Source organism: Pezoporus flaviventris, unplaced genomic scaffold (assembly GCF_033815535.1).
Source record: "Pezoporus flaviventris isolate CSIRO_AGI_PZ_B2104156 unplaced genomic scaffold, CSIRO_AGI_Pfla_v1 ptg000414l, whole genome shotgun sequence".
Classification (NCBI taxonomy): Eukaryota; Metazoa; Chordata; class Aves; order Psittaciformes; family Psittacidae; genus Pezoporus; species Pezoporus flaviventris.
Window position 1 is genome coordinate 24,007 of NW_026892961.1, and position 14,604 is coordinate 38,610.

At 50.2% G+C, this 14,604-nt stretch overlaps 1 protein-coding gene and 1 pseudogene across 1 annotated transcript; both read left to right on the plus strand.

Annotated features, from left to right (window-relative positions):
- Positions 1 to 44: 44 nt before the first annotated feature.
- LOC133263684 (nucleoside diphosphate kinase 6-like) lies at positions 45 to 3,502 on the plus strand. The gene is made up of 6 exons (XM_061443548.1): positions 45 to 180; positions 476 to 578; positions 664 to 703; positions 1,135 to 1,295; positions 1,550 to 1,726; positions 3,193 to 3,502. Exons 1-5 carry the CDS (start codon positions 91 to 93, stop codon positions 1,693 to 1,695), a joined length of 540 nt encoding a protein of 179 aa, XP_061299532.1. The 5' UTR covers positions 45 to 90; the 3' UTR covers positions 1,696 to 1,726; positions 3,193 to 3,502.
- An 8,118-nt stretch (positions 3,503 to 11,620) lies between these two features.
- LOC133263688 (olfactory receptor 1G1-like) lies at positions 11,621 to 13,244 on the plus strand (annotated as a pseudogene).
- The last annotated feature ends 1,360 nt before the right edge of the window (positions 13,245 to 14,604 follow it).

Consider the following 14,604-nt stretch of genomic DNA (forward strand, 5'->3'; position numbering starts at 1 on the left):
CTGCTACGCGATGTGTGGGACCGGGACCAGCCTCAGGCCCCGCATCACGGAGCGCGACGTTCCGCTGATGTCACAGGCGCGCCGGGGGCCATGGCGGCGGCGAGGCCGTGTGGGCGGCCGCTGCAGCTCACGCTGGCTCTGCTGAAGCCGGACGCCGTGGCCCACCCGCTGGTGCTGGAGGTGAGCGCTGGGCGCCCCGCATCGTCCCGCACAGCCTCGTCTTTCCCCTCACTGTCCCGCACCAGTCCTCTTCGTCCTGCTCTCGCCCCGCTTCGTCCCTCCCCGCATCATCCCGCACCGCCCCGCTTCGTCCCTCCCCTCATCGTCCCGCACCAGTCCTCTTCGTCCCGCCCCGCATGGTCCCGCACAGCCCCGCTTCCTCCCGCTCCGCCCCGAGACACCGGGCCAGGCCGTGCGGTGCGGAGCGTCCCGGCGGTGGCCGCCGCCCGCCCAGCCGCTGCGCCTCTGCCCGCAGGCCGTGCACGAAACCATCCTCAGCAATCGGTTCCTCATAGTGCGCGCCAAGAAGCTGCGGTGCGGGCGGGAGGAGAGCCGCCGGTTCTACCGGGAGCACGCGGGTAGGCGGCACGGGGCGGGGGGGGGACGAGCGTGTCCGGGGCCGGCGGCGCTGCGCGGTTTGACCCGCCCGTCTTTCTCCCGCAGGGCGGTTCTTCTACCAGCGGCTGGTGGAGTTCATGGCCAGGTACCTGCCGTGCCCGCAGTCGGTCCCTGCGGGGCGCCAGGAGGGCGCTCCCTTCACTTCACAGAGGACCCTTGTCCCGCCTTTGGGTGGAGGGGCCACTTTGGTGTGGGACGTGTCTCACCCAAGGTGGAAGGCCCTGGGCTCAGGGGTGGAGAAGTGCCAGGAGATAACCCTGCTGTGACTATAGTAGGACTTAGTGGGGTGGCAGCCCCAAGGGTGGTGGGTGCCATCACCTAGGAGGAGGGCATTCACACAAATGCTTTGCTCTGAGCCACAGACTCAGGGTCTATGCCATGGTAGGGCTGTGTGGCCTCCCAAAAGCACTGGAAGACAGTTGCACTTCCTTGTTTGCACTTGCTGTATCTATAAGAATGAAGCTGTGCCCTTTTGCAGCCTTATCTGCTTCTCCTCTTCCTTGGTCTTTTTCTCAGTGGCCCCATGTGGGCTTACATCTTGGCCCATGAGAACGCTGTCCCTCTCTGGAGATCCCTGATGGGACCCACCAAAGTATTCCGAGCCCGAAACAGCGTCCCAGACTCCATTCGAGGAGCTTATGGCCTCACTGACACCAGGAATACCACTCATGGCTCAGGTAGACCCATCCTTCTTTGTTGAGTATTGGGCAAAGGCTGGAGCTCGGGAAGGTGTGAGCACTGGTGTTTTGCTTGCTTTCCAGTCTAGAAGTCACAGTTAGTGATTTACTCACTTCTGCAGACTCCGCTCACCCCTGTCCTGGTGTGACTTGAGCCTGGTGCTTTTCTTGTGGCTTTTGCCCTTCCCTTTGGAATGTAGCACGTTTGTAGTGTCACACTGCCATCACTCACCTTCTCCTCTGTTTTCCAACAGATTCACCAGCATCAGCCAGCAGAGAAATTGCCTTTTTCTTCCCAGAGTTCGATGAGCAGCTCTGGTACCAGCAGGAAGAGCCACGTCTGCGCCAAGGGCAGGTGTATTACAATGCAGAGGAGCGTGTCCACTGTGTTCAGGGATGAAGAGACAAGAGTTGACATGAGTTACCCGGGGGTATGCTTTGCTGAGCTGGGAGTAGCTGCTAGACACACTGTGTCAGCCTCATAACAAGACATAGAGCTATGGCATGTTTTAAGGAGCGTGGGGGAGAGAAAGACCTAATGCACATCATGTTGTGTGACCTGGAGTTAACGTTGTTCATGCAGCGTCCAGGCACTGGGGCAGTTTAGGGAAAAACTTCTCAAGTAGCAGTACTCCATCTGGATGTAGAGATCTAGCCATGGAGTTCACTGGTCCCTGGTGTTTTATTTAGACATAAGCGGTACAGGTGAGTCCAGCAACAGGGTAGGTGAAAGGGGGTTGCTAGTTCCAGTTAGGATATGGTTTGTTTTGCTGATGGTAGTCCTGAGAGTCTTAATATTTGCTCTGTTCCCAGAGTCCCATAAGGAGAAAAGAGAGGGAAAAAATTATGAAAAAAGGCCTCAATAAGCAGGGTAATACTAACTCTCCTGTCCTTGCTTTCCTGGATCCAAGCTGAAAACAAGGTTCTCTTCAGTTTTGTATCATAATTCTGATCTTGAGCTTCTGGTGGAGGGGCACAGTTAGAAGCCGTTCCCAAGAGGAAAGCAGCGTATCCCATTTGGTTGATTTGGGCTGGGCTGACAAGTCTGCAGCACGAGTTCTAGGGGAAGATGCAGAAAGGTGTGGAATACTCCAGTGACTCTGAAGGATCTTCTGTTTGTGCTTTTTAGATTGCCTGGGGGATGAGATCTGCAGTTCTGATGAGACTTGATAGTGGCCATTAGAGCTATGGATTTCTCAAATCCATAATAAAAGGCCAGAGAAGCTGATTTGAATGCTGGTACAAAGGGGCTGTAGAATTTCTGCCGGGCATTGAAGTACTGAGTTGCATGTCCTTTGTAAATTATATGGACAAAGTAATTTCGTTATGCAGTAATTGATATAATATCCTGGTGTGTGAGGACTTGGTTTTGAGGTACAAAGCAAGGTTCTGATATGCTTATTTATGTTTCCCTGTTTGATGCATTTTGAGCTCTGTTCCTGTACCAGTTTTTAATCCGTTTAAACTGCCCCAGATTGCAGTTACAATGCTAATATTTTTAATTAAGGTGCCATGTTGTACTGAGTGGATTTCTTTCAGCTAATTTCAAATGCACTGTATTGGTGAAGGTACCGTTGTACTGCGTTTGGGACAAGAAGTTTGTTAGTGATTCCCTCTTCTGAAGTTATGCATGACTAGCACTGAGGATACCTTTCCCTACAGTTCTTGACTAGATTGTTGACTGAGTCGCAAATTCATTAGTGCATCATTATAGTACAGATCAAAGGGAAGTTGCTGTGGCTAGTTTAAGACAACTATGTGAAATGCTGGGCATTTGATTGAAAAATGTGTAATTGTAAGAAATGCTCATGTAGAGTTTCCTTGACCAAATGCATCAACATGTTTGTTCCTTCATTACCATTATATGAGATTAAATGCAGTCATTGTTTTGTTCCAGGTACAGATCAAAAGGATCTGCGGAATATTTCTGCATTTTTGCATTGCTGTTTTATTTTCACCAGCAGTATCCAAAGGTGGATCTGCTTATGACTGAGTTTGTGTTTATACAGCTCTGGAATCTTGCTGTCCATAATGCTACTGTCAGTTGATATTTTATTGATTCCCTCAGTGTCTGTCAGTTTTGTGGGGTTTTCATGTGATTAGTAACCCTTACGATTTTATTTTCATCTTTCTTCTTTATTTATATTGTGCTTTCTTTTTTTGGCTATTCATTTGGGGTGCCATTAAATGACAATTCCTGGCTTACACTTCTTGTTTGCAATGTGTTAATGTTCCTAGTCATTTGACATTATTACATTTGGAGAAACCAATCCTTTTAAAATTTCAAGTACAAACAGCACTGGCTTAGTGGTGCAGTGTTTTCACAGAGTGATTATCAGGTGACCGGCACCATTCCTTAGGTTACTGCCAGTTGTTATGTCCATATTAACATTTCTTTGGTCCACCAAGACTGCACCTGAGAAGAGGTTGTCGGAACTGTGCAGTGCCATTGCCCTACATAGAGCATTTGTTTTGTAAATCTAAAGATGTTCTGTGAAGTCTGTCAGGAGATCTAATATAAGGAAGAAGTTGTTCTCTGTGAGGGTGCTGAGGCGCTGGCACAGGGTGCCCAGAGAAGCTGTGGCTGCCCCATCCCTGGCAGTGTTCAAGGCCAGGTTGGACACAGGGGCTTGGAGCACTGTGCTCTAGTGGAAGGTGTCCCTGCCTGTGGCAGGGAGTTGGAGCTGGATGAGCTTTAAGGTCCCTTCCAACCCAGATCCTCCCATGATTCTGATAATACTGAAATATTTGGTGTTAGATGGAGGAGATAGTGTCAAAATAATGCTTTTAATATCAAAGGAAGCCTTTGGATTTTAGCAGAAGCTCTGCTTTGAGGCCTCTTGGGAAAGTCTTTCTTTTATTGTTTTTTTTTCCTCTCTTTGTAAGTGCTGAAGATATGTTTCACTTCTTTAGTGTGTCATAGCACTGTACCAGCTACTAGGAAGAAAAATAACTGTTAGAGCTGAAACCAGTTCATAATGACAATTCATGTGTGTTCTGTGTACCTCCTTGTGCCTCCCAGTCCTGTGCTGTACACTTGAATTTGTAACTTCCCATGGCTTTAATTTAAAACAATTTCTTGTACCCTTTCTCACTTTTCTTCCTGCCCCTTCCCTGTCCCTAATCTGCTTTTACAGAACAAGTTGAAACCTCTGATTATTTTTAATAAATCCTGGTAATGCCCAGCACAGGCTATTTCTTCTCTTTTGTAAAGATTTTTGGTTTCTTTATTTGACTTGCAAACATTATGTTGTGAAATAATAAAGGCAAGCTATCTAAATGCTGGTTTAGCTTAAATATGTAATATCTGATGCTGCAAAAATCTCATGTACAGTCAACATTTGTATTTTGGTTGTTGTCCTCTTCTTACTAATGCTTAAATGCCTTCTGCCTGTTTGCACAGAAGCGTGGTACCTGAATTAGACTGAAGGCTGCTGAACCAGAGTTTCTGCTTTCCAAAGGAAGTGCTCCCCCCGTATTTCACAGAAACAATACCTACCTGACACGGCCGTAGTATACATCTATAGTGTAGCTACACTGCCTCAGAGTAGAGAGGAAATCTGGGCAAGAGGGCACAATCATTATTACAAATGACTGTGGAACTTCAGCTTTGTATTTGCTGAAGTTTTCCATAAAGTTTACTGTCATTCAGGTTAAATTATTTACCTTTTTCTCCTTTTAGTACTTCAACAACTTTATGTGTTTCTTTGCCTAGAGTATGAACATTTCAAAGATCGGGAGTCTGCACAGAACAAAGACATTCTTCTCACATGTCTCACTCTGCTGCTTATGACATGATGATGCAGTTGGTTACAGCAGATGTGAACAGCTTCAAAGTTACTCTTGAGTGACTGCCTCAAACTTTTAATAAGCCACTCTAAGCCTTGGTTACAGGTCTCACAAAAACCTGCGAAGGGAGAAAGTGCAGTGCTCTGGGCTCTTAGTAATGGGCACTGAAGCTCTGATGGCATTTTCTCTGTGGAGAGAAGCCTGTGGGGAATGGGAACCAAGCAGACAAACTGGAAACAAATCTCTCTCTCAAACTTCAGCCTTCTATTTAAAGTATCTTGTTTAAAGTGCACTAATTGGCCTCTAGGGCAGACTGGATGCCCAAGCCTGGGCAAGGCTTAGGTGAGAAGCCTTGGAGAGCTGGCTCCGTGCAGTGAGAGGACAGAGCTGGCCATAGGGACTGTGAGGAGCGGAGCTGTGAGTGCAGGGCCACAGCTGACCAGGTAGGACAAGGTTACAATCAGTAGGCAAACCTGCTGCTCGGTGACTTCCTTGTTGCTTTCTGAGTACAAGTTGGCCAGAAACAGTGACCCTGAGGCTGATGCCAAGTGGAGCATCACAGGTATCTGAGCTGGGACCTGTCCTGTTTAACATCTTCATTAGTGATAGGAAAGGTGACAGAGTGTGCAGGTTGAGGGGACCAGTGAATATGCTGAAGAGCAGGGCTGCCATCCAGAGGGACCTGGACAGACCAGAGGAATAAGCCAGAAATAACTGCATGAAGTTCAGCAAGGACAAATGGCGAGTCCTGTGCCTGGGAAGCAAGAGCCCTGAAAACATACATTCTGGGGGTGCCTTGCTGAGCAGCAGCTCTGTGGAAAAGGCCGTAGGGGCCCTTGGTGAGCTGCAAATCAGACATGAGTGTGCCCTGACAGCAGAGGTGGTCAACAGCATCTTGAGCTGTGTGAACAGCACCAAAGAGAGTGGAATGAGGGAAGTGGTTATGGCCCTCTAGTCAGTACATCTGATGTCATATCAAAGTGCTGCATCCAGTGCTGGGTTCCCTGAAACAAGGAATACACCAGCAGACTCAGAAGAGCTCAGTGAAGAGCCACCAAGATGGCCAGGGCTGGAGCATTTCCACTGTGATCAAAGGCAGAGGGAGTTGGGCTTGCTCAGCCTGCAGAAGGAATGGCTTTGTGAGGACCACCTAACAGTCTGTTACCTGTGGCAAGGCTATCAAGAAAACAATGCCAGGCTCATCACTGGGGCAGGGAGTGAGGATGAGAGGCAGCAGGCAAAATTCAGACAGGAGGTTTCAAGTTCATAAAATCATGCAATATTCTCAGTGGGAAGGGACCTGTGAGGATTGCTGAGTCCAACTCTACACTCCATATTGGGCAACCTAAAAGTTAAACCAAGTATGTGTTGTCCAAATGCTTCCTGAACACTTCCCCCATGACCTCAGGGAAATGGTCATGGCAGGCTTGGAGCCATGACCATTTCCCTGGGGAGCTTGTTCAAGTGCTTGACTGCTTTTCCCTAATATCCAATCTGAACTTCCCCTGACAGCTTCAAGCCATTCCCTCATGCTTTATCACTGCAACACCAGAGAGAAATCAGAATCACCCGCTCCACCTCCTTCCCCTCATGAGCAAGTTGTAGACAGCAATGAAGTCACCTCAGTCTCCCGTAAGCTGAACAAATTCAGTACCTGCTGCTTGTAAGTCGTGTCCTCCAGTCCTTTCACCATCTTTGTGATGCACACAGTACTGAGGTACAGCTAAGCACAGTGGGACAGTCACTTCTTTTGACCAGTTAGCTATACTGTGCCTGATGCATTCTAGGATACAGCTGGCCCTTTTGGCCAGCAGGACAAATTGTTGACTCATATTGAACTTCTCATAAACAAAACCCCCAGAGTTTTCAGAGTTGGAGGTTCAAGAGGTTTCCTTCCACCTGGAGGTAAGGCACAACAGTCACTCTGAGGATCATTACGTAGTGGAGCAGGGTCTCAGGAAGGCTTTGAGATCTGGATGCAGCCCACAGCAGCTTTGACCATGGAGCTGGCTGTGCTTTGGGTAGGGGTTGGATGCAGCAAGCAGATTCCCACCACCCTGAACGCCATGATTTGCATAGGTCTTCCTGTCTCTGTGTCCCAAGGAAGCATTTGTGCACAAGTGGAAACGACAAACAGTGAGCAGCACTGCTGTAGTGATCTGCAATACAAGCAATGGTGTGTTTTGCTCAAGAAGGAGTTCTTGAGCTGGAAGGATGCATCTCTCCGAACAAGTAGGGAAACTTGACTTGGGGAAGTTCCCAGTTTTGCAACAGTACAGTTGGGTTTTGGAAAGTGCAACACTTACCCTTGGAGAAGGTAAGGGCCCTGCACCCAGGTTAGAGTCTGATTTCCTAAAGTGCTGAGTGGTTGCAGGAGCTGGGCCTGATCCTTGTGGATGCTCACCCAAATTTAGGCATTCAGTTTAAAACACCCCCCCTGACCCTTCACAAATTCATGGAGATTTGATTTCTCACCAGGCCCACAAGGCTAGATTTAGTATGCCTCAATAGACCAGAGGAGGACACAAACATTGATATTTCTTCTCATAAAGGCCGTCCTGAAGACATTACCACAGAAAACAGACATGGATCAGATTTTCGCCCTCATTGAGGTAGTAGCTCCTCTGCTGTCTATGCTGGTTTCCACATGGGGCATTCCTTCCCCTCAAGTGTTGGTGCCTGTCCAGTCCCTACTCAAATGACATTTCTGCTCAGCTCCTCAACTCTTAAAGCTTCAGACACAGAGCTTGTTACAGGATCAGCTCCTATAGGATCATCAGGAAACAGGGATGAAAAAAGACTGCAATAAAGCAATGCTGTATTCCTGCTGCAGAACTGCAGAATCATGTCTCAGTCCTGATCTCCAGATTCACTCCCTGTTGCAGTCTTCACATTTCCTGGGTTTCCTACTTTACATTTCCATGGCACCATGTGGTGAACTCCAGCTAAACCTGCTGTTCCTATCAGGAGGGGCTCCAGGCTCAGAGCAGAAAGCATTCACTCTGTGTAAATCCATGTAATCCTGCTGCCCAGCTCTTCAAGAACTCACAGGACTACTTGGTGCCTTAATCAAGTCCAATCAGAGCTGCTGTCAGATCACAGTCCCGCTGTGGCCAGGTTCCCCTGGTCCCTTGGACCACACTCCACCCCAGAGCCCTGCCCAGCTTGGGCTGGGCAGGCAGTTATCACAGATGGTGGGAGCATGGCTTTCCGTTGCCAATAGCTAGCCCTCCTCATTGCTGCCTCTCTGCTGGCATCGGCCAGTGTATGCACCTCATAGCCCTGCAAGAGATAAAACTGGCTCGTAAGGAAGGACTTAGGGCATAGGGAATGTAGCTCCTGGCCACCCCAGCCAGCCACCCTCCTGTAGCCCTGAGCTCCTGGCATGGGGACCTGCTTGGAGCTGCAGCCCAGGCACCCCAAGAGCTGCCACAGGCCTGGAGCAGGAGGCAGAGGCTAGAGAGCTCTGGCTGGTCTGCACTTCGCACAGCCCAGAGCAGAACAGGAGATCAAGGTGGGTCCTGTGCCAGGAGGGCTTTGTGCTGTAGGTGCAAGTATCACTTGTGCAGGTTGAGTGAGGGATGCTCCTCTGCTGCTTGCTCCTGCCACTGAACAAGAGCTACTTGTGAATGCCTCTCCCTAAGTGCCCTCACAGGGTTAAAAGGCTCTCCTCCACTCACAAGCCTTGAGGACTCTTCCTCATGCAGGTAAGACAGCTGGACAGCAGCTGGGCACATCATTGCTAGTTTTTTCTTCTTTCCAAGCATTGGATGCCGTCCACTGCTCTTGGACATGGAGGTAAGGGAGAGCTGGAAGGGAGAGCTGGAAGGGCAGGACTGCTGCCTGGGGTGGGGCAGGGCCTCAGCCATGGTTGGACTCTCACAGGGTTCCCTATAGGCACATTACTTGGGAGCAAACCTAGTAGTGTCACGCAGGGCTCTTGGGTGGTCTGGGTTGTGTCTGTTGGTGATGCCTCAAACAAAGCAATCCAGTCCTTTTCAGAGGTTAACCATGTGTAATTGCTGGCTCCCTCAGTCCAGCTATCACCTGGAACTGGGGCTGGACCATGCCCAAGGTTCAGGACCTTACCTCCCATGGTGATGTGCTCTGGCTATCTGGTCTGCCCACCCAAGTGCAAATGGAATGCGGTGGCTCTGTGAGGAAAGCCACATCCTGCAGGAGCAGCCGGCTTCCCAGGGTGGGCATGGGGCACATCTGCCCACTGTAGGAGGAAGGGTGAGGGCATCTGCCCTCAGACGCTGGAGCTATGCAGAAGTGCATCGTGGTGACATAAGGCACCCTGCTTTAGGGACTGCACCAGCACTGAGCTGGGTCTCACACTGGTGCATCACCATCACAGTGGCCAGGGGAACCTTCCTTCCCTCAGCAGGAATGACAGAAACCAGCTGTATCCCCAGCACTGGTGGCATCAGTACTCCCCCTCTGCCCCCTGTACAGTGTTTCTGGACTAGTCAGCACTGAGCAGAGGTGTCACTGCACTGCAAAATACTTGGTAAGTCATTAGTTACCGTGAGAAACCGCATCAGTGCAAGTGAGAGAGAGAGGAAAGCAGCTGAAGCAAGATGGAGATTCTTTCAAGGCTCATTCCTATGCAGCCCAGGAGAAAAAGGGAGATTTTCCTATTATATCTTCCTCTTTGTCCATTGTGTACAGGATGTCTGAGGTTTAAATCTGACATTTCTTGTCATGTGGCTGGGTCTACTGACTACCACATTGCTCCAGATGATGGTGAAAAACTGGCGTCATTCCTCTGCAGGTTTCCTGTGGCTGTACTGTAGCCCTGTAGCTCCACGCCTAATCCAGCCTGGATTTGTCAGCATGGGGAAAGCGCCATCTGCAGCTCTCCAGAACTCACTGTCCCTCCTGCAGTGGAACTAACAATTCCCTCCTGCTGCTGCAAACACGATGACCCACAGGTCATGGCTGTGTACCCACAGTAGACCAAGGGCTGATTGATAGCATGTGATGGTCTCACACTCTTGCTCACCTGCTCCTATTTCCAAGTGTTGAACCCCAGTTCAGAGCACAAGGTGACATGCCCAACCTCCTACTATCAAATTTATTCTCATTTTTATCACTCTGGTTCCTGAGGTGCCCCATTCCTCCCGTGTAGCAGGCAGGTCCCCACCTTCACTGGTGCCAGCTTCACCGTAACTTGTCAGCAGACTCCTGCCTCTGTCTTACAGGTCACAGGTAAAAGCGTCCAACAAGGTTCTGGACAGACTCTTCCCCTCTCACACCGACACCATGGAGGCACTTGTGCCTTAAGAAATCCACTGCCTGAGCACTCTGACAGTTCACAAACGCCTATCTTGAAATGATACAGATCAACATGTGCATTTTGCAGCTTTGCAGACAGGGACAGCTCGAGACAAAACAATTTCTGAGAATACTGCTGTTGCCCCTCCCAGCGCTGGCCCCTCTCAGGCTCCTGCTCCTGGCTGCAATACTGGAACAAACAAGTTGGGCTGTTCTTGCATCAAAATGCACACAGCTTTGGCTGTGGGCTGGCCGGAAGCAGCGATGGTCTGAGATTTCCAGAATCTTGGATGAGACAGTCCTTATGTACCTGTCCAATGGATGCAAAACAAGTAACAAAAAAAAACACTTCAACACTAGTTCTCAGCCTTGTAACACCCACATCCAGGATGGAGAGACAAGTTTGGACGTCATGCATGAGGCAAAACATCTTTTGACTGAAGGTTTTCCTCTCAATATTTTTTGTTGTTGTTGTTGTTTAAGTTGAAAAACTGGAGAGTAAAAGAGAAATGAATCAGAACTTGGCTCTTCTACTTAGCAAACACTGATACTGATCACAGTGTGCAAGTAGAAACAAGGAGAGAACACTATTAGAGTGCAGGGTCCTTAATTAGGAAGAGAAAGACCTGAAAATTATGAATGAGACAGAGATGACATTTGAGCAATTCCAACAGGAAAAAGGCCCACAATGAGCAACTGCTTGGACAGATTATTGCAGTAAGTAGCTGTAAGAAAAAAACTCCCAACAGAATCAGTGAATTCTCCATTGGTCAACTTTTTAAAATCGTGACTGATGTGGAGATACAACGCATTGGACAGAGAAATTAAGATTTGCCATGCAGTCACAGTCTGTGCTGGTGCTTCCAGCCCTGGTGCTCCCTTATCAACATATATGTGAGCTTAAACCTCTCTGGATCCTTTCCCTCACCCAGCCAAGAGCAGCTGCTAGTTTCAGGCTGGCCGAGTGCAGTCTGTGCCTGTGCCAAGTGCTGTCTGGGACAGGTCTGCACCCAAGCCAAGGCAACTGCAGGTGGATTTTTACCTCTCTCAGCCCCATTTCTTCAGCAGCCTCACACCGTATCTGCTGTATTTGTGCACCAGAACACTCAGCCTCCATCTGCTGGGCTTCCTGGCACTGGCATGGGGGGGCTGCAGCAGCCCTCGTCACAAGCACCCAGTAAGCACCAGCTTCAGCAGCCCTTATCTGAGCTTTATGAGCAATAACTGCTTCCTCATGCTTCAACCACCATGTGGACATGGTGGTCATAGCTGCGCATGGCAGTAAGCAGAACCCTTGTGTCATGGTGAGACTTGAAATAGTATGATGGAAGAAAGGCCAGTTGAGATCCCTGATAATGTAAATTTGCCTGTGGCTTAACAAACAATGTCTCGAGTCACCCCCAGTTAGAACTTGTGCTTTTCTAAGTGTTGGCTATCACAGAGCAAAGCACCCCCAAAATGGTAAAGATAAAGAAAAAAACTCTTCTGACTGGTGCAGGGTGATGCCACATCCCCAGCCAGTGGCTTGGGAAGAGCAAACTTAGTGGCTGTGGCATCTAAGAAATGATGCGACCATGTCTAGGGGCAGGAAAGTATATAGTCACTGTATAAGTGCCACCAGGAGGATGAGACGTGTGTGGTATACTTATCAAGACCAGGGGTTGGGCTGGCAGGAGAACCCAAGAGGTGTGGTTTCACCTTGATGCATACTGTTCTTGGTTTCTTCTGTGTGATTCTCTTGCAGTCAGGTATCCAACACTGACTGGCAGCTCGCTGGACTCTAAAACCTAGTGCACGTGAAATCCCAACATGGGAAGCTTTCAACCGCTATGGAGATAGGACCAAAGCCATCCTACCAGTAAAACCTTTGCCTTCTGGTTGGTGGTGCTTTGGTCCCCTGGCTCACAATCACCACCTCCTCCTCATAGTGCTCATTTCTGCCCAAAGGCCAACTCAAGTGGCCCCATGGCAGGTTCGTGCTGACTCAGGTGTCAGAGTTCGTGTGCCTGGGCTTTCACCACGGTCAGCCCTTCCTTTTTGCTTTTTTCCTGGCTATTTACCTGGCCACACTGCTGGGAAACTCTGCAATCCTCACCCTCGTGTTCCTGGATCCCCATCTCCACAGCCCCAGGTACTTCTTCCTCAGTCACCTGTCCTGCTTGGACATTTGCTGCTCTTCAGTGACAATGCCCAAGATGCTGGCAAATGCCCTGCGTCAGCAGGCAACCATCTCCTGCCATGGGTGCCTGGCAGAGACGTTCTTCCTGATGGGGTGCGTGGGGTCCAAGTGCACACTCCTGGCTGTCATGGCCTATGACCGCTACGCAGCCATGTGCCAGCCCTTGTGCTATGCACAGGCCATGAACCGTGGAGCCTGCATGGCCGCTGCAGCTTGCTGCTGGCTCTGGGGGCTGCTGGACTCTGCCATGCCCACCCTCCTGGCCTCCAGGCTCTCCTTCTGCGCAGCTCCAGCACATCTGTGATGTCCCCTTGCTGCTGAGGGCTGCCTGCAGCAACACCCGCCCCGGCAAAGTGGCAGTCCATACTGCCAGTGTCTCTGTTTGTCGTTGTCTCCTACCTCCACATCCTCACCACCATTCTTGGGATGCCCATGGCCATCAGCCGCTGCAAGGTCTTCTCCACATCCTCTGCCCACCTGTTTGTGGTCGCCGTGTACTTTGTGACAGCCAACCTGAACTACAACTGGCCCAGCTCCGGCTACTCCCTGGCAGCCGACACACTGGTCTCTGCACTGTACTGCATCATTACCCCCATGCTGAGCCCTCTCATCTACAGCTTCGAAACCAGGAGGTGCGGGGGGCCCTGCAGAAGGCTGTGTGGGGTTGGGGCACACTGGGCTCCCCTGGCAGCAATGCATAAGCAGTACCAGGGCTGCCACAGGGTGCTGATGTGGCACCAGTGCCCGTCTAGGGGAAATCTTTGATTTCAGGGCCCCTTGCGCAGACCATGGCTGCTTGTGGCACTCTACCATCACCTGTCTGACCCTCAGCACATCACTGATGGAAGAATGGCAAAATCAAGTGGGGAGCAAGGCTACAGTTCCAGGATTATGTTTATATATTGCAAGTGTTGTGTGCTGAGCTCAGCACAGGACCTGTTGCAGCTGCACTGCCTCCAGGGAATGCTGTAAAAGTTAATTTCATGTGGTACCAGACATGTTCTGGCTCTGAACAAGGCCATGAGCATTCACTTGGGGCTGCCCAAGGTGCACAGCCAGGCGCTGCATAGGACAAGGGGCAGTGTCTATGACTGCAAAATGTGGCCTCCGCAAAAGGGCTGTTACACCATCCTCCTTCCACGCGTGCTTTGGCACAGAGTCTCCTGTCTGTTGGGTTTCTCGAGGCTGCCATGAAAGCTCTGTGGCATTTTGCACATTAGCCCAGCAGCCAGTCATTTAAACAGGCCACCCATTATTCTCCATGCTTTGGTCAAACAGCAAGTCATCAGCACTCAGCCATGAGCTGGAACTGCTTAAATCCTCACCCGAAATGCTTGTTTCACTTTACAGCCATAGCAGAATCAAACTGCAGTTGTGAGCTGTGGCTGGGGATGACAGTGGCTGAGGGCTGGTTGGTGGCATGGGGCGGTTGTGACACTCCCTTTAACCTCTTCCTGGGGCTCTGCAATGGACCCAAGCTCAAATGACTGCAGGGGGATGGGGCAACCCCACTGATGGCCAAACCTGCAGGCAGCTGCATGAGTCAGTGTCCGACGCCATGGCAGAAGAAACGCACAGGCAGCCACCAGTGCAAAGGGCTGCGGGGAAGGAAGCTGGCACAGGCTGCGCAAGCAGATGAGCCCCTGTCTGCAGCTGCGCCACAGAGGGGCACATGCTCACCTATAGCTCAGTTACAAGAGATACCCAGCAAAATCCAGTCTGTTCCCAAAGAAAACTGCTGGAGAGTCAAACCCCAGGCCCATGAGGCATACAGCTTGCTGGGAACAGTTTGCCAGTTCTCGTACACAACACACACTGATTTTATCCTTCAGGGAAAGAAATGCTTCTGCAGCCCATGTGCTGGAACGGCTGCTGCTCCCAGCCAAACAGGTTGCAAGCCTTGCAGCTGGCTCTGCTTGCTATACACCCTTCTTGATTGTATGAAGTTATTAAAAACACCCCTAGTTCAGAGTCTCACTGGGACACACAGAGTCTGTCACAACCAGACCTATTCTGGTGAGCCTCCTGGAAAGGAACATCAGGAAATAATGGGTGAACTGC